Here is a 26,239-nt window from a genome sequence, read left to right as displayed (position 1 = left end):
CTGTTTTGGAGCGTGATGGTCTATCCTCTGTCGTTTCAGACGGTCCCACAGTGGTCACTGTACCCCAGTCTGTTTTGGAGCGTGATGGTCTATCCTCTGTCGTTTCAGACGGTCCCACAGTGGTCACTGTACCCCAGTCTGTTTTGGTGGCTGATGATCGGTGATGTGTCGTTTCAGACGGTCCCACAGTGGTCACTGTACCCCAGTCGGGTGTGGTGGTTGCCGAGCGGGGAACAGATGAGACTCTGCAGTGTACGGCCGATGGGAAACCCCAGCCAACCATCACCTGGAGGAAACAGGTCAGAAAGGGTTCGTCCCGATATTACTTATATCGCTACTTAGTGTTACAGAGTCACATAACGAATATTATTTGAGATGTGCACATGTTTTATCATTTAACCTCTCATGAGACTCTTTTTATAGCAACTGACCAAGCTTGTGTGCTGTTTTATTTTCCAAGTTAAGACGCTTCATCCCCTTGCCAAAACGAAATGGGATTTCTTAATCTTTTAGCTGTCGCCATTACTTTCCATGAACGCTACTTTGGAAAGCCCCCGCCTTGTCGGGCGTATATTAGCGGCGCTTGGAATTAGCTGATGTCAGCGGGTCTTTAAAGGTCACAATCAATGGCGCCATAGACATTTTGTCGGAGAAACTCTCTGTCTTACCCTTATGTAACCGTCACCAGACATGAGATTCCTGCTTCACTCTGAAACGCTTTTCTCTATTCACACATGCTGCGGTATTGAGTTTAATGGGCCTGCTGATGTATGACATAACGGTAGTCTAAGGAAGTCGACATCTCTGTAACACCAAGCCAGTCTGACTCGCTGAATCTTTGCGATCTAGAGGGGGCACCAATGAGTTCGATGCCAGACGAAACCCTTGGGAGGCGACGCTCCTCTTTTTCCGGGGGAAACAATCAGCCTCGGCGAGGTCTGAGACTCGGCCAGCTTCAATCGGCCGACGTGACAGATTCTCGATTGAGCGGCCGCAGTGCGGCGGGCCTCTGTGGGGCCAGTTTGTGTTGGTGGACTCAGTCCGAGACGCATCGGGCTCTTGGGGAAACGTGACGAGCTATTCCGACGGCGATTTCAATCTACGCTGCTCTCAGACGTCTTTGTTCTGTTTGGTTTCTCATTTGATAATTATTTTATCCCCATACGTCGACCACTGATCAGTGTAACACTGCTATTTTCCCTAGCTTAGCCTTACTATATAGAGATAATAATATCTCATTAGTTCCCATTTCTCACTCTGACTTAAGGGTTATCAAAAGATCCCCTCTACCGTTCTCAGTCGGGCGACCTGCCCGGCGGCGAGAAGGTGGCCGCCGGAGAGCGTTACACGGTCTCGGACATCACGCGACAGATGGCCGGCGTGTACGAGTGCGTGGCCGACAACGGACTGGGCCAGGTGGCCGTCGGCGCAATACGGCTGCAGGTGCACTGTGAGTCGCTCTGATTTTATCGTATACCGTTTATAGTTTTCAGGCATGTAGAGTGTGCAATGCATGCATCTGTCCCATATCTCTTTGCATTCTACCATTCGGTTAGGAAAGGAAAGCGTATTTTGTGTGGCATTGTCGAAATGAATAGTGCTGGTATTGTGTTACTGATGGTCACGCTACTTCGTACTGAAGACGCCACCGCACGGGTGTGGGTAGACATGTGGGAGGCAGTGACGTGAGTGCTAAGGATAGGATGTTGAATTGCTCTCCAGAAATAAACAGAGTGAGTTGTTGAGTCGTGGCAGCTGTATGTAGGTGAGCTTTTTTACAGCTAATGTGCGCTGAGTGACGAGCAGACATGGGATTTACTGCTTTGGTATGTTGCAAGTGAGATATGGCAGATACAGATACCTGACCTCATCAAAAGGATACATGCTAGCTATTATTGAATTATTGAATTGCTGTTAGGCTCATTATGACTGTCCCTGCTGAGCTGTAAGGGATGTATCTCTACTGTTCGGCGGCTCATTAGTCGTGTGCCGTAAGAAACCAACTGCACCGAGTGCGACATCCAAAGCCCTGAGCCGGACCGAAATTGTCGTGCCGTGTTTACGTCTGACGTATAGGTCGCCCTTGAATTTTCCCTTGCAAACACGTTACGGCGAGCGGCAGATGCCGGTTGGCAGTGGCATCGATTTCCTGTTACCATTGACTTGTGGGTATTTGCCTCTGCCGTTCTTACCTGAAAAGAAAAACATCAGCTTCACGTCCAAGTGCAGACGAATGCATGTTATACTATGGCTTAACCGCTTAACCGCTCCGAATCGTACTAGTGATTGATCGTCGCAACTCGCAACTTTTCATCATGTGTGACATATAAATAGTCTACTTTATAGCCTTCCCTAGGACCATTAGTAAAGGATGGTGTTTTCGAAGCAGTACGTCAAAGCACACCAAAGCGCGCTCTCATTTGAACCTAGCCCACGGATACGGGAGAGACACGAGCATCCGAGATAGCAGCTTCGAGCCAAAACACGTCACTCAGGTGTGTTTAATCCTCTTTGTTTTCGAATTGTGCCGAGGAGTTCACTTCTTAATGTCAGTTTCAGACTGTGAAAAACATTCTGTAGATCAAATAAGCAGCACCTCTGTAGCATTTTTACTGCGGCGTAAAGTCCAAGCCATCAGATGTACTTTAAAAAAAAAAAAATGAGGTGCATTCGACAATGTTTGGCTTTGGCATCGAAAATATATAATACAGAGATAGGTGAACGATACTCAAAATTTTCGAATAGGTCAAGTTTAGGACTAATGCCTGAAGCTTCTTGTTCAGATTGCAAAAATAACTCAGTTTGTCCAATGAATACACATCTATACACTGAGAAAACAGTGTCCCGATTTTCGGGCTCAGAGACCAGTTTTCGGGCTAATGTACCATATTCAAAACAGACAGCACATTTCGAGAATACTTTCTGAGCTAGCGCCACATGGGCTCATACGATCCCTTAAATCGGTATCATTGATCGCAGAAACAGAGCTCAGTCAGTACCCATTATCGGTGTCAAGCTCTAAAACTAGTCTCACTATGATACCAGTTTTCAGCCTAATCCCCATTTTCGAGCTCACCTGATTCCAGTTTGAGGGCTCAAATTGTGTGGTGAAGCCAATATTAGGGCTCACGTCATCGCTTTTCGGGGCTTTGGTAAAAGCTGGATTGCGTCAGCTGGCTGGCCAGCTGGCGACGCACGAAAGGTATTTAATTTTAGATATACCTAAGCGCGGTAGTAGGATGGACATAAATATTTCAAATGGCTTTAAATGAAAAATTGATTGGTAAATATTCATTCTTTTATATCTAGCATTGATATGTAAGAAGCTCTGCTAGCGCCACCATACGGCGCCAGCTGGCAAAAAATCCAGTTAATACCAGAGCCCGCTTTTCGTCCGATGCAGCCCCTCCTCCCCCCTCCCCCGTGTCCAGCAGCTGCGAATAAGACGAAGCCGCGGACAAACTTTTTTTTTTTTGCTCGGCCAGCCTAGCGCCAGTCTCGAGCGGTGGGACAGTTAACCGGCAATTTTGGCCGGGATGCAAAAGTTACGTTAAACCGGTTTATGTTAACCCGGGAGCAAATAACAACGTGGGAGCCTATCTTAGGTGTGGCAAAGCTAACGGATTACTTACTTGTTGCCGAGGTGCCCAAAGAAGGTACTGGAACCGAAAACACAACATTGGTTCATGTATTTATTAACATTCATACACACAGTCATACTTGTGCAAGGTGTCAGTGTTCGGTTGTGGGGTGTAATAGCCAGGGAAAAAGTTCTATGAACTGAAAAACCCGGCGCCTATTACTTCGCAACATGGTTGTGTATTCAACATGAACTGCAAGGAGTGCAGACGACATTGCCTGTGCTAACTTAACGTCTCACGGGCAGCGCCGCGCTCTGACACCTTGGTCCCAGAAGCGGCGGCGTTTCTGACCGCAAATCGCCGGAGAGCCGGTCGACGCCGTTGAGGGGACTGAGCAGGCCGCTGCCAGCTCCACCTTCACGTCCGCGCGGCGCAGCTCGGTGTGCGGCGGCGGCTCATCGCGCGGGCCGCACCCGTCCGTCCGCTGCACGAGCCGCTTTTCGATCCGACAGCGCAACACCGGCACGCCATTGTGCTGGCTGAGCGGCGGCAGCGGCACGTAGGCAACAAAACAGTAGAAATCGATGGGCCTGGATCGGCGTTGCCAGCAACGCCGGCAGCGGCGCGGCGGGAGGCGCCAGTGCCGCCGTCGGGGACGTGTGCTCTTCGCTGCGCTCATTCGAGTTGGCCGGCCGGCCGCGCGGCGTAGTCCTTTTGACACGGTGCGAGAAGAGCCGGATGAAGGTGGACTTTTTATTGGCGTTGCTGGTGCTCACGCCGCCGGCGTCCAGTTTGGGCGGCAAGTCCGAGTACCAGGAGTCGGACAAGTCCCGCGCGAACGCCGCCAGCCGGTCGTCGTCACTGCTGGCGGCGGCCCGCCGACGGCGCTGCCTCAGAATCGGACGAGTCGGTGGTACTGAGCACCTCGCGGGACGGGTAGCTGGGAGTGGGCCGGCCGCGGCCCCTGCCAGGCCGCGCCACCTTCACCGGCGCAGCCGCCTTCAAACTGCCCTTGCTGGGCGGCGGGTTGGTCGGCGGAGGCGGCAGCGGTGCCTCGACGTCAGTCCGAGTCGCTGTCACTGGGCGGCCGCCGCGGAGACGGCTTCTGTTTGACCCGCAGCCGGCCTGGGCCGGCTCGGCGCCCTCGGCCGGCGGCGCGCGCCGTTTCGAGCGTTTCACCTTTTCACTGTTACTCTCGCCTGGTCCTCAGCGTCGAGCGGCTCGGCGCTGTTCGGTTTCATGTGGCCCATGCTGCTGGGAAACTCGGGTGGGGACAGCTTTCTGACTGGAGTGCCGTCGAAGATGGAGGAGACGGGGGTGCTCGCAGAGTCCTTGCCCAATGCCCATGATAGAGCCGAGGCTCCACTGGACGCCCAGCTTAATCGGGCTATCGCCGCCCTCTTTCTATGGTGGATTCTTCGGCCCCCTACAGCCACTAGGGCCATCATATACTCCCAGATGGCGGCACCTAGGGGATGAGGGGGGGGGGGTGTCTGGGCCACTTGTCCACCTCGTGGCGTCGCCAGCGACGCCTGCGAGTCGGAGCAAATGATTATGGGGTCTTCCTCGAAGGACGGGTGCTTCAGGAGATGTTGCTTTGCCGTTTTGGGCGCCACCATCTCAGATCGGTAAATGGAGCAAATCCTCCCCGCCGCCTCCCGCAGTACCAATGTTGTACTGTCTGGGTGCTCGGTGAGGACCCCAGCGCCGCCTTCCTATTACTCCCCCGGTCGCAGACCCGTCGACCCAGGCCCACGTCGCACGCTGGGGGAGCGCTCCCAGTCACGCCTCCGCAGCACTCCTCCTCGCTGTCGCGGACGCCCCGATCGGCAGCAGGTCCAGGTGGACCGTGACGCCGTCTGTTGGCGTCTACGGGGGCAGTCTCGTGGATAAGCGCGCCTCGGCGGGCAGCGCCACTCCAGTGGTCCCACACCGCTCCCCCGCGCTCTCTCCAGCCGGTCACTGACTTCAGTCACGGTTGGGGGGGGGGGGGCTTCCGCCACGACGCGGCGGGTCCTCCGACGGGAGGGAGAGCGCCTTCGCCAGTAGGCGCGATGCCAGCGCATCCCTCCTCATCTCTCCATCGGCACGACGCCCGCCTCGGCCCTCACGGCGAGTCTTGGAGCATGGAAATCGGGCAGCCAGTGATGACTCATGCCACCATCAGCATCTCCGCCTCCAGGACGCCAAGATGTGTGGCCGCAGCCGCAGGCAGCCACGCCGACCCCGCTGCCCGCATGCCCAAGTAGTCTCGAATCGCTGACACCTCTCCTGAAACAAGAGTGGTGTCGTAAACTTAAACCCCTTGCTGGAGCCCGCCAGCCGCGACAACACCGCCACACCAATTTTTGTGACCCCGGAACTTCCGTCCCGAGCCTTATTTCACGGCACGATGCTACAGTGCGCTACACGTATTGTGGTATTCAGCTTCCATGGAAACATCAACTAATTTGGACGCTCAAACATGGGAGTCAGGAGTGGTTAAGGCCCAGAGCGTTCTGTCTGGTTTATAAAACCTTGGCCAGCAGATGTAAACGTGCTTTTTGTATAAGTGGCTTAATTTTGACGCGAAAGGGCACTAACCTTCGGCGCAAATAATGCAGAAATTTCAGCGCAAATTGCAAAATAGCTTGCGCCGAACTTCGGCGCATGACGGCTTCACGGGCGTCCGGCGTACCATATGGATGTTTTCCAGTTTGGGCTGCAGGTTTTAGCTCTAGGTTTTAGACTGTAGGTTTTGGGTTGGGTTGGGCTGGGCTGGGCTGGGCTGGGCTGGGCTGGGCTGGGCTGGGCTGGGCTGGGTTGGGCTGGGCTGGGCTGGTTGGGGTGGTTGGGTTGGGTTGGATTAGGTTAGGTAAGTTTAGGTTAGTTTAGTTTAGGATAGATATGAATACCTATTTTTTGTAAGTTGAATTATTTTTTTCATTTTGTAGCATCATATGCCTTCCATCTTTGAACTGCCATATTCAAGCACCAGAATAAGTATGGACTTGAACCTTTTCCAGTCTGGATGCCTGTATGGAAGTTGTGCAAAATCATGCAGTTGAAGGTATTGTAACCACAAATAAGAGCTCATGACTCAAGTCTCAACTTGTCCATAATTGGTTATCTTGATGTATACTTGTAGACCCTTCCTCTTACTTGGCACACAGGCATGGTGTCACAGTGTTCTAAAATTGGATTTCAATTGGGTGTCCCAATAAAAAAAATCTGAAGACAAAATGAGATAGATTTAGTCTTTCCGCAAAACTGCATAATGCCATTTTTTACCTCAGATTTTGTCAGAACCTTCAAAGGATCTGAAATGAAATGATGTAGAGTAGATGCATCAACTGTCAAGTCATGCGTAACCTGGCAGCTGGCTGTTGAATCAAACTTATGACATATTTTTTTTTTTAGCAAAGATGAAATAAAGCCACTTGTCATATTTTTAGGATGAAAATATTTTCCCCATCATGTGTGGTTATTCACCTAAAATTCTGAAACATGGAACACTGTCATACCAGCATTCCATCATGTCAACCAGCATTCCGCAGCGTGTTAGCAGAAGCAGCAGCATGTTATAAGTATATGAAAGATCCAAATAGGTTGTAGGTTGGTAGGTATTGGTACTAAGTTTAACTTAATAGGTTAGTAGGCAAGGTTAGGATTAATTTTAGTTGAGCATCAAGATAACCATTACGAACAAGTAACAAAATCCTTACCTACCCTTGAAAGTATTGCTTCAATCACATCATCACGAAGAACCAGACAAAAATTTTGAACATTCTTACACTATTTGACATCCTGAATCCAGATATGATGCTTTCATGTGGCGCAAATACAAGAAAACGAATAATCAAACCCGTGCGTATTCGTATCAACGGCGCCACAATTGTAGATCAGACCTTTTCTGAACAAATGCCACCACAATTTTAATTGATAAGGGATTAAAATGGCATGAGCATCAACATCTTGATTTTTTTCTAAAAGATAGCGATAACTGATAACTAATAACTTACCATTCATTTTGAAATCACGGCGGTAGGTACACCAACACATGGCACTGAAAACAGCAAAAGACGGAATGGCGGAATGTCGTATGGAGGCTGGAGCCCTAAAACGCAGCTCGAATTGAGCCCGAAAAGGAAGACGAACTGATGCCGCTTTCGGGGCTAATGTACTTTGAGCCCGAAAAGGGCGCCTAACTGATCCCGATTTTAAAATCATACAGATTTGAGCCCTGTTTTGGCACTCATATGAGCCCTTATTCAAAAATGTTCTCAAAGTGTTTTCTGAGTGTAGTAATGCTATCAACATGAGCCATCGTCTGTTTGAAATAGAAATAACCATGTCCACACTTATGAACGTCGGTGGCAATTTTACTACAATACCATTCAGCGCAGTAGTGAGCATGTTACCTGATAAGTGACTCGCTGTTTGGGAGCGGCAGTGAGACAGTTAGTAATGGCGCATTACCTCCCAGCACGGTGGTTGTGTGACCAGTGACTTGGCGTTTTTTTTAGACTTGGTGTTCGTGTACAGCCGTGGATCGTTTCTGGACTCCTTCCCCTCCTGCTGGCCGCCTCCTGGCCTGCTCTCTTTCCTCGCTGGTCTGTTACTGACTCTATGCCTGCTCTCGCTGACCGGCAGACCCGCCGGAAGTGGAGGTGGAAAAGAGCACAGTTTATACCGGCGAGGGCTACAGCGTGGTCCTGGTCTGCTTCGTGTACGCCGATCCACCAGCCAAGGTGAGACACGGGTTGGACAGGTCTAAGGGCTGAATATTATACACATGTCCGCTGTTTACTTTTTGCTACACTGGAAAAGTAGTTATGTCAATGATGGGCTTGATCTTAGGTGTTAAGTATCGCCCGTGGCTTTGTATTGCGACTTCAGAGTGAATGATAATATCTTGTCGAAATAAGAGTGCCGATTTCAGTAACCAAAGTAACAAAGTAAGCCTTCTCGACATCATTTTACATATGAAAACCTCATTCTGTCCAAATTATCAATCTGAAATGAAGTTAGATGACATTACAGCAGTAGGGGAGGCTCCAAACTTTTATCTGTCCCATGCGATAATCGAAGTTGGCTGACCGGCCAGCTGCCCTTTCGTGCGAAATGGACGAGGTCAGCCCACGCCCCTTGACTTTTCTGAGGAGATACTGGTTGTGCCGACTGGCTGTATTATAGCTATGAATACCATTGGGGCTGGCCTGCTAGAACTACAGATTAATTTTTTTTAAATGCTGGAAAGTTATGTTCTCAGCTGTTGTACTGTATCATATTATTTATCCATTTTTACAAAAGTTACTTTTGCCGTATCTTGGCTACTTCACGGCACGACGGCATGACATGCCGTCTCGTTGGGCATATACCGTCCATATCCGGCCAACCCCGCACCCCTCCCCGCCTGTCTGCAGGTGATCTGGGACCGCGAGGATTCGACGTTCGACAGCAGTCGCCACAGCGAGCCGGACGAGGTGGTGATGGGCTCACGACACGAGCTGGTCATCCAGAGCGTGGGCAGAGACGACTTCGGACGGTACTCGTGCAAGGCCACCAACAGTCTGGGCACAATGACCCGGCATATGTCGGTTACAGGTCAGTCAGTCAGACAGTTAGTCAATCAGTCAGTCAGTCAGTTAGTAAGTTAGTCAGTTTGTTAGTCAGTCACTGAGTCAGTCAGTCTAAGGGCAATGACCCGATATGTCAATGGCAGGTCAGTCAGTTAGTCAGTCTGGGCATATGAGCCAGCCAGTTATGGCAAGATTCTAGGTACTCACACGACCCGACGCATATCGGTTGGAAGGTCAGCCGGCCTGCGGCTGAGGCCGTAGACAGAACCTGAGGTGCTCTGTTTAACGGTAGCGGTCGCCGACAGGCGCCAAGGCTAAGCGCGACCAATGCTAACATGATATGTCAACAGTACCAGTTCATCGCCGCCACGCCCTGCGTCACCAAATCGGGATCGATAGTTAGGCGCGTGTATGAGGGCTGCTTAGCAAGGGAAGCCGGACGGTTAGGCTATCGATGTTTATGCTTGGAAAAAACAGAATTTTGGTCTGATTACATTAAGTCAGAGTATCTTAATATATCCAACTACTTATGACTGTCATGTTCTACGTGTTCCGCGTGACAGATATAAGTAGCCGTTGCTACAAACTGCTCGGCGCTACTCGACTATTGGATTTCCCTCCGCTTACCAATTTTTTCAGTTAATAGTTTTAGGAACGGCAGATGTCCAGACCCACTGTAGATCAAAAGACATGCGAGAAGTGCTTGCGCTCACTGAAGATGGCGGTTCACTCTCCCTACCGAGATGTGGCGTGTTATTGGATGGGTAGACTGCACCGCATCACACCCGAGTGTTGCGGGACAGTCTACCACTTCAGTGAGACTAACTGAACGGCGCGGTGCCCGGTGCTTGAGCCCGGACTCGACATCGCTCGATTCGATCGGCTTGTCTGGCGAAAAAAAGCCACGGAACATTAAAAAATTAGTTTTTTTTCAAATGTGCACAAAACAAATGTTTCGAAAACTGACTAACGCTGCGTATTTTAAGCTATTAGGAGTTATGTCTTCATGTCCTAATGAAAACTTTCGGTCCAATAGTTCTGTGCTTTCAGTAACAATTCAACAACACTTTGACTTTAGCAAGTGAGCGTATTCTTAGCAACAGTTTAAGCTGATATTTTAGGTCTTTGCACATACCATTCTGACAACAAAACGATCTAACCGCCTATTATTAGCGCCGGAATGGCAGCATCTGTCCCTCGTGCGTCACTACTGCAAATGTTGGCCCGCCCCAGTTCCCACTTTCCTCCCCAGTATCCTTTCTGTTTCGAGGCATGTTAACCTCGCGTGAGACACGACACAATCTCACCCACCACACTGGATGAGGTTTCGGCCGGTAGTACCTGGCGACGAAACTGGCAAGTGCGTGCACGCTAAGCCTCGAAACCACACTCCAAATAGGTCATGTGATACACTACAACACACGACAAGCACTGTGAGCTTTTTAGCTTTTCAGAATGGTCGCCTTCGCAGCCAGTTCTAAATAGCATCGTGGTCTACTTGGTGGTTAGTAGTTAGGTTTTCGTGAAATTATGCAGTTATCAAAGGCAGGTCAGGTATTCATCACATTCTTCTAAACATATTTTGACCCGTAGCAGTACAATCACATGGTATTTTGTCAGCAAAATTGTCAATATTCTTGTGCGACAGCTGATCTGTTATGAATGTTTCCAACTCGAAAATTCATTTCATACTGAAACACACGTCATCAAGAGCTGGAGCAGAAGTACGAACATGTCCATTGTCCAGCATTCTAGTTTAGGACTAATTGGAAAGTTTAGGCTGTTATACAGATGCAGTATGTCTTGGCTTTTCTTAGATAATGTGTCATGCATGCACGAAATGAATACGTTATTATCCATAAAAGCAATGTCCATATCATAATTTGATGCAGCGGCAATGATATATGTTTTCTGGCGCTGTCATAACTCGTGTGTGGAGGACCCGGAACATATATCTGGGTAGATCTCCGGTATTAGGTAGCACATCTCGCGTGTCACGGGGCAGTTTTGTCATATGGTGTCCGAGTGTGTGTCGGCTACTGAGCCCCGTTTCCGTCTGCTGATCTCTACTGTCCACTGTCCGTACTCCGTCGACCTCCACTCTCTGCTGACTCCTGCTGTCTGCTGAAATCCGCACTGCCCATATGACCTCTGCGCTCACTGCCCTTCCCTCTCCGCTGACCTCCTCTTTCCTGTTGACCTCTGAAGTGTGCTGACCTTCGCTATCCTCCACACACTTATCCATTGATCTCTGACCTCGGTGGACCTCTGCTGCCCCCTTCTCTCGGCTGACCTCTCCGCTGACATCTACACTAGGCTTGGCTGACCTCCGCTGACCTTTGCCCTGCAGGCGTGGCTGACCGGGTGGAGATCACCAGTGAGCCGGTCAGCACTGCTCCGGACGTCTACGACCTCTCGTGGCAGGTGCAAAGCTTCTCGCCCGTTCAAGAGTACAAGGTGGCTTACCGGAGGAGCAAGGTGGGTTACCGGCGCGCCTCACACCGCGCCGGTCTGGTGGTTCACGTACTACACATTTCACAGGGCAGACAGGAAGACAAGCAGATAAAATGTCAGAGACAGAGAGGTGGGGCATTCCACGATAGATCGTACCACTTTTTTCCAATTTGACACCCTCATCTCTCGGAATTTGACGAGAATTGGTCTCAGGGGCCCTGAATCCACCTGTAACAATTTCAGGCTTATCAGATAAGTATTTTTTGAGTTATGGTGTATAACATTTTTTGGATCTTGCTTTGCAGCGCTAAGTTTGGCGGGCTGTAACTCTAAGACGGATTATTCAAATGCCAAATGTTATATAACATTGAACTTGCAATGAAACAGAGATTAATATGTATTTTTGAAATTTCGAAAAACGCTATTTTTGATATATGATATATCAAGTTTTCTTTCAATTGTATTTTTTGGACTTTGGGACCAAATTTTTTTGAATTTTTATTTCTTTAAAAAATATTTGGCTCATTGTTAAGAAGTATGCAAAAAATTAGGAAGGTGTTCTTTCTATAAAAGTATTTATTTTACGTCACGATAACGGTTTCGAATAGTGATTTCGGGAGGGGAGCTTACAAATGGCGTGGTAAAGCTGCCTAGTGACATCATGGGTTACTGAAATTTCAATTCAAGTCTGAGTCATCTGAAAAAAGTGAAAAGAGGGTTCATTCAACCCTCTTTCCTATAAGCGCGAGGGTGAAAAAGGCTGTTTGGTTCTGACATTGTTTTGGACGCCAATGACCATAGCTTTCCGAGATGAAAGTTACAGGACGCATACATGGTGTCCTCCAGAGGTCTCACAACTTGTATATCTGGGAATTTTTCAAGGTTACATGAGGTCAGGTCGGTCACGTGACATCACTGTTATAAATCAATAGGGAAATATAAAAACTGTTATTTGGGCGCCGAGAATGATCTAAAAGTATCCCACGTACATGGTATCGTGATTTCATGCACTCCTTGCAAAGGCCAATGCTTTACTTTTGCATTGTTAACCTTGCGTGACGTCATTTATGACGTCACTAGGGTCGTACGAGTTTTTCGTCAATAACTCCCGATCAAATCGAGCTAGAGAGTCGGGAAAGCCACCAATGGACTCGGGAAGAACTTCCGAATGGAATGATATGCCATATGATACCCTTTGCCCAGCTTCGTGACCTGAGGGGCTCTGACCTGACCTTGACCCGAGGTCAACTACTTAAGTTAACCTCACCCTAGCAAAAAGTATACCATTCGATGCACCTGAGCTAGGCAAACACAATGATGCCAAAATCGCGGCTCTGCGGCCATTTTCTGCAAAGTTATTTACTAAAAACCGAACCCGAACTTATGTCACGTGACCTGACCTCAGACGCTACCGGTTAACCTGAGAGCTTAAAATCGGGTACCAATCGCTGCGACTTGTAACGGCACACACGCTCGTTTTTCCGCGAGGCTCTAGCTCTATTAGCCCGCGCCCAGATGGGGTCTGCCGAGCAACGCGGTCTGATGGGGGGGGGGCCATTTTGGCCCCCCCCCCCTCAGATCTCGAGAACCACGCAACATAGCGACAAGCGGTAAACGGTGTTGGATAGCCCCAACGGGGAACTACCTTGTGACCCAATTTCATTGACCTCGGTCAAACCGATGACGTCACAGGTCAGGTCAAAGGTCGAATTTTCACCGTTTACAGGCATTTCAAGAAATGCGTTGTAAAATCGAGTAAAATGCATTTCATTGAAAATCATCGGTGGAGAAATGTTCTTCAAACACATATTTTGCTATTTGAGGTCACTGATGCCAGGTCAGGTCACAGAGGTCAGGTCACTGGGGGGGTCACAATATGAAAGTGTCGTGTGATACATGTTTTATGGTCCATTTTACATGACAAATGCGATGATGTGGGTCAGACAGACTTTAGGGCCAGCTTAGGTCACGTTTTAGTCAAGGTCAGGTCAAGGTCAGGTCAAGGTCAGGTCAAGGTCAGGTCAAATTAGGTCAAATTTCAAAGTTGATATTTTTGCATTAAATGGGTATCGATTCGATGCAGCTCGTCACGGGGAGTTCAATGGTGGTCTCCGTTTTGCGCTACGAGGTCTAGAATTGCTAAAAATTGAGTTCAAAAATTTGACGTCATCAATTTTTAACAGTTTTTTTGCTATAACTTGGCCAAAAAAAAGAGGTATCGATCTAAAATTTGGTATGTATATCGAAGAGCGTAGGGACTATCACATATATTCCGGTTTTTTCGAAATTCGAAAAAAAAAATTGGAAATTTTTTGAGTTTTTCTAAAAAAATCAATTTTTTTGATTTTTGGGGGTCAAAATCCCAAAATTTCGAAAATCCGAGATAGCAGTTTTGTAGCGCCGTCTTTTCTCTACACAACCACATAAAGAACTTTAAAATTGCTTGTAAAGTGTAGAATTGGTGAGCGTTTCAAGATGTCATGTTTTTTGCTCATTTTTGCTCGAACATGACCTCAGTTTGACCTCAATAACTCCTGACCTGAGGTGACCTGTGACTTGAAATTTTGTGTGAAGGTGTCAAATTGATGCCCGGTAAGGTACCCAAAATTTGGCGGCGCTGCGCGCCGCCGTTTTCTCGCTATTTAAGAAAAACCACAGGGGGGGGCCAAAATGGCCCCCCCCCATCAGGGCGCGGGTTAGAAGCGAAACAGCGTGCTGGGGTCGTATCAACCCCTCCGAAGCCCATTTTGTTTGCGGGAAAATGAGGAACTTATAGAAAGAACACCTTTCTAATTTTTTGCATGTCGATTTGCAATGACATGAAGATTATTTTGAAAAAAATAAAAATGTGAAAAATTTTGGTCCCAAAAGTCATTAGAGGCAAATGAAAAAAGATTAAGGTTTTTGCTCAACAATGAAATTTTTTCTTTGGAATTTTTAAATAGTAATATCAATTTTTGATTAATCGCAAACTTAGTGTTGTTTACTTTTTGTTGGTTGCTTAGCCCGTTCTTGAGTTATAGGCCATCAAACTCACCGTTACATACCGAAGTTAAAAAAAAAAATGTAATGCAATATAACTCAAAAAGTTTTGATCTGAGAAGTCTGATATTTTGCCAGGCGTCTTTGGGGCCTATGATGGCCTAGGACCGATTTTCATTAAAATCTGAGAGATGAGGGTGCAGGGCTGGTAAAAATGGTTTTGGTGGCTCTGACCAATTTTTCGGCCATGAAAAGTGGCTCCCAACACTCGTAACAGAAAAGGCTTGAAAGTGCAGTGAACAACGTCCTTTTTCAGGAACACCTTAAACATCATCAGTAACTATTTTAGTTTTACTTATAGCTCACTGATGTATCCTGATTTTGGGACATTGGCTGGTGTCGAACACAGCAAAAGAATGTAGGAATATAATTTCTTCTACTTTTGTTTAAGCTGGTTGGTGACAGAAATGTAAGGCATATGCATGTAAGGCAATGAATGTTGTTTGACAAAGAATATAATACTGACTCACCAACAGAGGAAATTTCATCATCTCGCCCACTAGCATAGATCTTCCGCAGGCTGGTCATTGTCAGCGTCATCTGAGATACACATGATTGATGATGTCCTAAGCTGAGAACTGAAACACAAAGGCAATATAAGTCTAATATTAATTTTAGTTACAAAATGCCTGAAATATAAATCAGGATTGCTTAAATAAGCATATTTTGAGTATGACGTACCAAAGAAAATGAAAAACATGCAGAAGAGGAACATATCTTGATATTCAAAATCTAATTTAATTTAGTAACAAATATGCTAAGTGCTAACCATACTGGGTTGGTTGGCAAATATATGTGAGTATCGTTAGCCACTTGAGTTAGGTATCCGTATGCACCTTCAAAATAAAAACAAGTGCCATGTCTAGCTCCACAGCTTAAAATATTGAGGTAGGTGGTCTATGATATTGCTATGAGATGTACTATACAGAAGAGGAGCAACTGCAAATCCAACCGAACAACCACGGTCATAGAATACTACCGAACAACAACCAACATACCATGAAATGTACACAGTTTGCCTGTGCCGCAACCCTGCACGAGACTTGACATTTGAATATCATTATTTGTGTTCTAAACTAGTCGGTAATACAGTGAACCGCCAATGGTAGAAGGCTCCGTGGCTCCCCGTTCCCTCAACACTAGGTCCTCATCAACTGATAAAAGTTACAGAGCCCTATTCTCCGTAGTGTTAAAGCTGGAAATCGACTGATGGCTCTTCGACTGATGAATGCTAACGCTGTTCGCGGTAAGCATTTACAGCTATTCTGAATAGGCTACCAGCTTTGTACTTTGTAGACAAACATTGCGCATAAGACCTCATTGGGAAATTGAATGCTGTTACTAATTTAATATTAGTGGTCAGGCATCTTGTATTTTGAGGTTTGTCGTAAGAAATAAGATGAAAATATGAAATAAAACTTAGCAGTTATCCTGCACATGCATACTTGCGTTGAAACGCTTATTTCTGGCTCCCTAAATCGCTTGTACAGGTATTTTTCTGGCTCCGATATTATCAGCGAATCGGCGCTTTTTACCAGCCCTGTGAGGGTGACGGGCCTGGTACGATCTATCGTGGAATGCCCCAGGTATAAAAATAGACAAATAGGTAGGCAGACGAACAGATAACTAAACACATAAGCATGTAACATTCCATGAATACTATCGCATAATACGCATTTCTATTCTGATATATCATCAGGTTTCCAAAAGCACGGTGGAAACGAATGAAGCGTCTCATTTCAAGTCCGGTTACTCTGGAAATAAATATATAAGCATAACTATGCGCTGAAATAACTAATATAATAACATTTCGCAACAACAAAACCAATTGATCCAAAGTTATGAGCAGTTTGAACGCAAATCAAATTACACCACGCTCAAACTTCCCACTTATGTAAAGTTGGGCACGTACTCGTATAGTTGGCGGATGGGCTGCGCGGACCGGTGCCGTCGGCCACACGGCCGATCGCCGTCGCCGCCAGCGGCTGTGTGTCGTCGTCTCGTCCCGCCGGACTTGCCGTGATGACGGGGGCGTGTCCAAACGGGGGCGTAAATTCCGGCCGGAAGGGGGGGCGAACGGCGCTCGGCCCGGCCCGTTCGCAGGCCGCCGGCCCGGGCCGATGGCAGCCGTTCGCAGGCCGCCGGCCCGGGCCGATGGCGGCCGTTTGCCGCTCGATGGGTCGACAGTAACCGTCAGCTCCGATTTGCTCCCGGATGATGACGGCCGCCGGGGAGATTAGCCGCTCCGAGTGGCTACTTTAGCCGGAGATGGACGCGTCTCGTCGCCACTGGTCCAGATGCCATATTTTGCTGCGGGTCGACGCGGCATCGCCGCCGTTTTACACTGCCTGCCGGCCGAACGACGGGCCCTTCCGGCAAGTACGTCCGTATTGCCACGGTTTATTGGCCAAGATATAGAAGTTTCTGTTGGGAAGGAAGGAATGACCATGTCATTTGCTGTTTCTTCGAGAAATGAGGGGTTGTTTTATTGAATCTGCTATACTAACTTGAGTCATATGTTAGCCAACCGCAGCATTTGAAGGTCACATTGCATTGTTTGAGGCCTCGGCTCGGCGAATATAAAACGAAAATACTCCTACTATATGAGATTTTAAATGTTATTAGTGCGCTTATATCTGCCATTGCTTGAAACATTTAGAAACGGTCAGAGCTCAAGCGGAAATTTTTGCTTTGCAGCTCGCTCTTGGCTGTATGCCAGACAATAGTAGGCTTTATAAGTGTGTTTTTTTCATGTTTCTCTCTTGCAACATGTATTAATGCCATGCAGTCACGGCTTTCAGTCCAGCTGGGCACTTCATTGGAACACTTCCCGTCCCCGCATTTCTATCCTCGGATTGCCGATTACACCTTCTCACAAATTAATTTTACCATCCTCTTGAATGCAGATTCGGTTTTCTTCGGAAACGGGACTGTAGATCTTAAGTCCTGCAAAGAATGCAACTTTTAAATATCTCCGAAACCAAAAACCACAGAAACTTGAAATTCTCAGTAAACATCAAGAAAGGATAGAGGAACACTGAACAGCTATACGAAACATCAGCCTTCTAGCTCTAAAAATGTTGAGTGCAGAGCAGAAAGACTACCTGGGGGGTGGCAACCCCCCACCATGTGCGGGTGAGGGTTAACCCTCGCCCTGGCAGGGCATTTTTCATAACACGGCCTGGCAGGGGGGGGGGTCGATGCGACCCCCCCCCTCGCGATTGGCTCCTATGGCACCTAGAAACACCAAATTCGGTAGGTAGGTAGGTGGGCCCCCTGGAGTTCTCGCCCCTGTGCAAATTTGGTTGCTCTAGGTCAATATTTAGGGGGGTTTTGGGGGGTATAAATGTAAAAATTTCGCTAAAAACAGATCAAAAGTTTTTCGCTTATAACTTTTGATCTAATTAAGATAGAGCAAAAACAAAAGCATCAGTGAACTCAGCACGTCAAGGCGCGTCGAATGATATACTTTTTAGCTTGCTTAAATGTACTTAAAGTTTTTCTTAAATTTTAAGTAAACTTGAATTAATAAATTAAGTTAAAGTTAACCAAATTGCATCATATCGCATATCATTCGATTTGGCTGATCACCAGGAACACAATGGTACCATTTTTTAAGCTCTAGCGTCATTATGTGCCAAGTTATTGGCAAAAACGTCATTTGACCTCAGTTGACCTCATTTGACCTGACCCATGGATAAGTACACCAAACAAAGAAGCACCAAGTGACCTGCTGTTGAGTACTGTGGTTTCAAAGCACAAAAGTGATAGAACGAAGTGGATATCTCCAGTATTTTCCGAATTTAGTATTTTCCCATAGGCTTAACATTACGACGTAATGACCTCTAACTGACCTCAGGTCAGTGACCTCAAAAAACCCGAACTTTATGTTATACAACTCGGTGAACTTAGCACATCCTGAAAGTTGGAAGGAAATCAGTGCAAAACTGTGAGTTGGACAGGTGCAAAAAGAAATTTGAAATTTGACCATGACCTTGTACCGGTTTTTCTGACCTGGTGACCTGACCTAAGGTCACCCGGACCTGAAATTTTCAGGTCATATGTAAAAAGGTTGCCCCATAGGCTGTGCCAAATTTGGCGGCGCTGCGCGCCGCCGTTTTTACGCTATCTTCGAAAAACCTTAGGGGGGGGTCGCATCGACCCCCCCTGCCAGGGCGAGGGTTAACCCTGAAACACGGCACGTTGCAAGTTCCATCATTATGCATCCAGTGGAACATTTCAGGTTGGGGTTACATTGTTATTTCTCGAATTGGATCCTCCATATCCAACAATCTCCTGTTTGCTCAAAAGTCCGACGTTTCAATACGCAGCGCTCCTCTCGTGTCGTCCTGTTCGACCCGGCTAACAACCTCTCGTGGTCGAGTGGCGGCGCCCCCGTACCCCGCGGCAGAGCCCCAGCGGCGGCCTCGTGACCCCGTATTGTTGCACGCTGCAACCACGGACAATGGCGGCTGGGTATGGGCCGCCCCCCGGCTGTCGGCATTCTGCCCCACCTGTCTCAGACCCGGGGGCCATCTGTCAGAGCTCCCTCCCCCTCCCGCCCCCCTCCGTCCCGCCTCCCGTCGCCTACGTCGTCGCCCCCGACGAGCTCGCTCAGCCCGAGATCTATAGCGCTGGCGTCGCAGCGAGCTAGCCGTTATTTGACTCGACAGCAGTCTGTATGAGAATGATTCAGCGCCCGAGATATGCTCGGTGCAAGTCGTCTCCCATGAGTTCTGTCCTGTCCTATCTGGTGTCGACCGGACAGGGGACTCCGCGCAACTGCTCCGACGCGGTAGAATGGTCGACATGCGGGGCACTCTGCAGTTTTACGGCTCAGAGATCGGCCGGGGAGCGCGAGCACGATTTCGCCCGGCCGCCGGCAGGCTTGTGTGCGACGATAAACCGCGACCAAAGAGGTATCTGGTGGATCCGATTATCCAGAAAATCGGTAGGCGGTCAGGGGAACGATTCGACTGTTTGAACCGCTCTGAAGAACGGTGCGGTTGTTTGAACCGCGTCTGGAGGATGATAGGAGTGTTTGAACCGAGTCTGGAGGACAATAGGAGTGTTTGAACCCTGTCTGAAACATAGAACGGCTGTTGAAACTCCGCCAGTGGTCTCGCCATCAATGCATTTCTTTCAAAACTTGACCCTGCAAAAGCGCATTATAACATTGTAAGCCCCTGAAGTTTGGTCGATTCGAAAACTCTTGTATTGTATTGCATTGAACAATCATGAGCGATCCACGTTCTAAAAGTGCGTGGCGATTACTGCTCAGGAGTATTTTGCTTTATTTTCAAACACTAGACAATCATCACCTACATATACTTATCTGCATTTGCGAACTTCAAATTAGCGTGCATTCAAAAGCTAAACGTTTTTTCAATGTATGGTATCGTTATTGTTCTATTAAACGATGACAAACAGTTACTTAATTTTGTCAGATCTAATCATAAAAAGCGCTGGTTCCTCACAATACAAACTATTTAGTAGTCACGAGTACATGAGTCATGCAACATTGATAATTTCGTCCCGCACATGTTGCTGAACCACACCTGTTGATGCGTTCTACTACTTCTTTATTCCCCATCTCCACCATCTCTCCTCCCTCTCTCTCTCCTCTCTCTCTCTCTCTCTCTCTCTCTCTCTCTCGCTCTCTCTTTCTATCTTTCTCTCTTTTTCTTCCTTCGTCTCTCTCACTCTCTCTCTCTCCCTCTCTCTCTCTCTCTCTCTCTCTCTCTCTCATACTCCTGCTCTCTTTCTCCTCTCTTCATCTTCATCCTCTTCCCTCCTCTCTCTCTCTCTCTCTCTCTCTCTCTCTCTCTCTCTCTCTGTCTGTCTCTCTCTCTCTCTCTCTCTCTCTCTCTCTCTCTCTCTCTCTCTCTCTCTCTCTCTCTCTCACTCACTCTCTCTCTCTCTCTCTCACCCTCCCTCTCTCCTCCTATCACACCCACTTCCTCTCCGGCAGCACAACATATCGGTGGAGCAGCCGTCAGTCTGGAAAGAGGTGATCGTTCCCACCACGGGCAGCGAGCCGGTGGGAGACGTGCTCTACCACCAGCGGATAACTCTGCGGGGTCTCGAACCGGCTACCGCCTACGACCTCAAGATCCAGGCGCGGAACGCCCACGGATGGAACGCGGTCTCGGACCAGTTCCGGTTCGCCACGCTCACCCGGGGTGAAGGTGGGTGAACGGGAGGGGTGAACACGGGGTGAAGGTGGGTGAACGGGAGGGGTGAACACGGGGTGAAGGAGATTCACAAACGGGGTCATGGAAGAATTACACACGGGCTCATGAGTGTGGGTGAATGGGAAGAGGGTACATGGGCTGAAGCATAGGCGGCGGGACGGGGGGGGGGGGTGCACCGGGACACCGTGCCCCCCTTTGATTTTGGCATTTTAACATTAGCCCTATGGGCGTTGTATGGAAAGAATGGGACCAAAAGTCGGCACTGCCCCCCCCCCCCTTCATTGAAGGTGTTCCACCGCCACTGGGGTGAATGTGGGTGAATGGGGATGAAGGAGGGTGAATAGGGATGAAGGTGGGTGAATGGGGATGAAGGTGGGTGAATGGGGATGAAGGTGGGTGAATGGGGATGAAGGTGGGTGAATGGGGGTGAAGGTGAATGGGGATGAAGGTGGGTGAATAGGGATGAAGGTGAGTGGCTGGGAGAATCCCACTCGAGGGCTGATGGGAAGGGTCCCACGCGGAGTGAAGGTGAGTTAATGGAAGGCCGGAGGATTACGAACAGGACGATGAGACTTAACCTTCGCCCCAGTGGGGGGGGGCATATGTTACCACCCTGTCGCGTTTTTTGCGTATAAATAAAAAACCGCGGCGCGTAGCGCCGCGCCGCTTGGCATAGCTTTTTGTTCATCAATTTTGGGTAATGTGTGAAATTTTTGACCACAGGTCATGTCAGGTCAGGTCACCAGGTCAAGTTAACTGACCAAGCCTAAAAAAAAGTTTGCAATCATGTCCAGCCTGCAGTGTTTGTCAGAAAGGTTTGAAACTTGGTGGATTGCATGCTGTTATGGGCACCTACAATTTGTATATCTCGGATTTTTTATATCCGTGACCTAAGGTCAGGTCAGTGGCGTGACCTTTCCATTACAAGTCAATGGAGAAAAATGAAAATGCCTCTAGATCCGTGTGTACGCATCGGAACAGCCCAAATATTTCAGAATCACAATGATTTAGTCCACTCGTGATGACCAAGGTGTCATTTTTGCTGATAGCCTCTAGACAGGTCATCTGAGGTCACTTGAGGCTACAAACAGTTTTTTGCCAATAACTCGCGATTGGAAAGAGATAGAACGCTGGGTATGGTCTCATTGTGTTTGTCTTGTTGAGACGCATCGACTGATATGCAACATGACCTTTGCCGGTAAGGTCATGACCTTGACCTGAGGTCAAATTTTCAAGTTGACCTTTCGAGGTCAAATTATAGTTCATTCGACGCGTCTCGGCAAGGGGAACACGATTCTGGCAATAGAAATGTCGTGGCTTTTTGTAGTCGAAAGTTATTGTCGAAAAACACTTTTCGTAAAAACAGCTATTTTTGGAGTTTTTGCCCTCTGCAGGCTAAACCGTTGACCTGAGGTCAATATTGACAATAACCTTTTCAAAAGAAGAGTTCAAAAGCTATCGTTTGCTGTTCCATCCGTTTTTCTAGCTACCATAGTTCCTGAGATAGCGGCATGTTTTCTTAGAAATATAATGACAATTGGCAAATTTTGACCTTTGATGACCTCTGGTGACCCCAATATTGCTCTAAGGTGAAAAATGACCGAAATACTTTCAAACGTACGCATTGAGAGCTATCGACTGCTTTTTACCGCGTCTTTCTAGCCCTCTTAGTTTTTGAGTTAGAGGTGGGTGGTAACATATGCCCCCCCCCCCTCACTAGGGCGAAGTTGGCTGAGACCGCCACTGGGGCGCGGGTTAATCCCACACGGGCTGAAGGTGGGTGGTTGTGGGAGCTCACACGACGCTTACGTGGGTGTTCGTTGCGACACAGGACAGCAAAGAAAGTAAACGAGTAGCGACAAGAAACATGATTTGTTAGCTAGAGTTACCGGGCGACTAATACGTTTTTTTTTTTATAAAGGTCAACTGCCACTGCGTCGAGCATGGTCGCTAAAAGGTTCTTGGTCGGTTGGTTGTAGTAATGGCTATGTTTACTTATAGGTAACTCTTGGTGCCTCGCTTATTATGAAATGATCGGCGTTATTGCTTTACAGAATCGCTTACGTGACGACGTCATCTTGTCACCGAACGAAAACCAACACCATGCCATTTACAGGTCGTCCTTTGTCAGCAAAAATTTTACCTCTCGTATATCTACAGAATTTTGAACGCTTTGGCTGGCAGGCCCGGTTGGCCGTCCCGTCTCATATGATTGACACATTGCATTGTCATTAACTTTGTCAATCAGTTTCGTGTCAGTCTCGTTCTAATCAATTTGTCACATCCAGTTTGGTCTTAGTCACTGTTGGTTGAGTGATCTCCATCAGTTCTTTGTCAGTCCCGTCCATGTCAGTCCCATCTTTGTCAGTTCCGTCGACATATGTCAGTCCCGTGTGTCAGTCCCGCGGCAGCTGCGTCACGGTTAGTCAGCCCTATATAAGTCAGTCCCATGACAGTCAGTCCCCACCTGTACCTTTTTCTGACCCCGGCCCCCTCCGTCAGCCCTCGAGTCTCGGATAGCCGGTACCGGCGGCGGCCCGTCGCGTCGGTTACATCCTCTGCTGGGCTCGGCACTGGTGCTGGCGGTCATCATTCTACCAGCTGTGCTCTGAGCTCATCTCTCTCACGACGTCAGCGCAGAGGTGAGGCTGCTCTGCCGGCTAGCTGTCATCAGTGGCGTGCTTTGTGACTTATTTTTGTAATGGTTTTCTTTCGGGCTTGTCAGCCAGTGCTGATATTTTGTGTTTTGTTTGTTTTCGATGTAGAGTGAACCTCAGTATGCTAAATATGCCTTCGCGCGTCTGACAACCAGGACATTTATCTTTATTACGTTATCCCGACACGCAGCGGAGTTAAAAACAGGCGGTGGCTTGCGGTTTCAGCGTATTATGGCTCTGTTTTGCCCGTGATTTGATGTGTGTGGCATTGTTTTTGTCAGTCGCTGTGTCCACAAAACGCCAGCACTAATTAAAGAGCAGCACTATTGGTTAGCGACGCATATCGACCTTTGTCCTGTAAGGAAATAATGAGCCAGCTTCACTGAGGTACCCTTTCTGCCTTGCTGATCAAGCGCTGCATATATGGTCTTTGAGTTCGTTTCTAATATATAATTACTCAGAATTTTGACTTCCCTGCTGGACTTCGAATTGGAACCAGTGCTGACCTGATGAGGAAAATGGGTTATTGGGCTTGGCATGCAGACTGCTGATCTCAAGGAGTACCTATATCGCAATACCAAAGACCGCGCAGTGTACTCACCGTGCTACGAACAGGCGAAAAGCCAAAAGGCAGCTCTAAGCTGAACAGTCGAGTTATCTGGATAACGTGATCAGTAACTCTCGTCCTGGTGTTCGTTTCAGACTGGGAGACTCTGTCGCTTGACGAATCAGCCGGCCCCGCGCCAGACTCCAGACTCGTTGTCAGCGTCTGCGTCGAACCAGTGGTGTGCAAAGGTGCGACAGATCCGGTAGGGTGTGGGAAGAGGGCCATATCGGTAGGTGGCAAGCCCACATGACTCAAAAGTGATGTCAGTGAGACCCAATGACTCTGTGACAGTTTTTGCGAGCCTCATTCAGGACTCTTGAGAAGCAGGTGTCTTTGGGCATCCTAGGACTTTTGGTCAATGAGCCTGAGGCCTGTGAAGGAGCTGTGTCAATGAGGGCTGCTCTGGGGAGTGGTGTCAGTGAGGTACCAAGACTCTAGAACAGTGTGAGCAACGCTCCACATCGCTCCAGAATTGTACCGATCTCAACAGTACGACACGGGGCAGATCTCAGCAGCATTCATGGACTGCGCTGCGCGCCCCTTCGTGTAAGTGAAAGGCTGGCGCTGCACTGCTCTGCTGTGTGGGACGGGGGTATGTCGTCCTCATATGTTCGTCAGAGCAGGCCAGAGCGAGGCTCCCGCGCTGAACTCGGCGAATTCGCCCGCTCGCGAGGGCCGACACCAACACTGCGTGACGGAGAAGCGCCGACGCTCGTAGTGTGACGTCATCGGTGGTGTCACGGCTGTGCGGTGACGTCACACTGCAGTGACGCCATGGGCGTTTAGTGACGTCACAGGCTGCCGACTTCTGACGAAGTGTTGGCGTAGGCAGCGATGTATTTTTGTATGGCGCCTGTACAAGATCAGGTGGACGAACCTTTTGTACAGGCTTGTGTTTTAGGATGTCCGGCGCTAGGTGTTATGTGCGCCGGTCACTGCATGGAGACAGATGGTGGAGACCATGGTGACCCCTGTCCCGAGGAGGGCCCGTTTGGATCGTAGGGAGTGCGGTCCCGCCACCGACTGGCCGCGTATGTGGTGTCTCTGGATGGATCGCTCGATTTATGTCCGTTGTACAGACGTGCTGTATGACCAGGTGATATGTTTCTGCATTCGACCTGTTCTCGCTCCCTCTATTGTAAAACGTCGTGCCGTTAGAACCACGTAGCTAATATCAGCACATGCCTTCCATGACCATTTCATAGCCACAGACGACGGTCACACCAACGCTGCGGGATTAGATGGGCACGAGCTATATCGATATCTAGTTACGTTCCGGTCATGTTGGAAGCTAGCAGGCGATTCTTCACAAGGTGGTAGTTTTGCTGTCCTGTGCAATAAATGGTGCTGATCTTTACGTTCTCGATTATGATTTACAGCCGCTGAAAACGCCATCGCATTGTCGTTATGATAAATAAAAGAGGCTCCCTAGCACATAGTTCTGATGAATGTGTCGTGGTGGGAAATAAGTTAGAGATAATCGCTTAAGTCAGATTAATTTGGTTATAAAGCATCTGCCAGTGCATCGATTTTCAAAGTGACCTATAGCCAAGACAGGTCAAAGAAAAATGAATTAGGATGATCTTCTAATAACACTGTGCCCTTGAAAACCATCGGAACTTTCTGAAATTGTGTCTGCTTATGATATGACTTACCTGAAAAACATAGCACAATAAAATCTGGTTCCACAATCGTTTTTGATGTTTTAAAACCACGAAATGATTAAACATTCCAATAAGACTGTTGCTGCAGTATCACATTGGGAAAAACATCAGCTACAATGCTTGGTCCAATTTCAGAGCTGCTCTTATATCAAATCGCTTCATATCGTGTTTTGATCTGGATGTCTCGAACGCCGCGACGGCATGGTGAGATGGCATCGTTTTTCAAAATATTTTGTATAAAAAGGAAAGCGCGATGCCCCATGATGTTCAATGTCAGGCAAAACATTGCCTAAAATCCAGCCATTTTAAAATTTATCTGGATATTTGTGTTATGTACGCCGGGATGATACTTAAAAGTTGTATAATTTTCCAATGTTTCCATGACATTTTGCTTGGTTTTATCTCAGTGAAAGTTTTTTCTTGATAAATTTTGAAATGTTCACTTTGTTCATGTTGAAAGGTTATTGAAGGATTATTTT

General features: G+C 48.1%; 1 protein-coding gene across 1 annotated transcript; it reads left to right on the top strand.

Moving 5' to 3' along the window:
• LOC122366741 (neural cell adhesion molecule 2-like) lies at positions 1 to 25,791 on the top strand. The gene is made up of 8 exons (XM_043339281.1): positions 1 to 299; positions 1,300 to 1,450; positions 8,214 to 8,311; positions 8,987 to 9,167; positions 11,493 to 11,620; positions 20,610 to 20,826; positions 23,335 to 23,474; positions 24,192 to 25,791. The coding sequence occupies exons 2-7, from the start codon at positions 1,372 to 1,374 to the stop codon at positions 23,442 to 23,444; spliced, it is 813 nt and encodes a 270-aa protein (XP_043195216.1). The 5' UTR covers positions 1 to 299; positions 1,300 to 1,371; the 3' UTR covers positions 23,445 to 23,474; positions 24,192 to 25,791.
• Positions 25,792 to 26,239: the final 448 nt, after the last annotated feature.

Source organism: Amphibalanus amphitrite, unplaced genomic scaffold (assembly GCF_019059575.1).
Source record: "Amphibalanus amphitrite isolate SeventyFive unplaced genomic scaffold, NRLGWU_Aamphi_draft 000828F_arrow, whole genome shotgun sequence".
NCBI classification, from domain to species: domain Eukaryota; kingdom Metazoa; phylum Arthropoda; class Thecostraca; order Balanomorpha; family Balanidae; genus Amphibalanus; species Amphibalanus amphitrite.
Note: the sequence above shows the minus strand (reverse complement) of the source record. Positions and strands in the feature narration are given on the sequence as shown.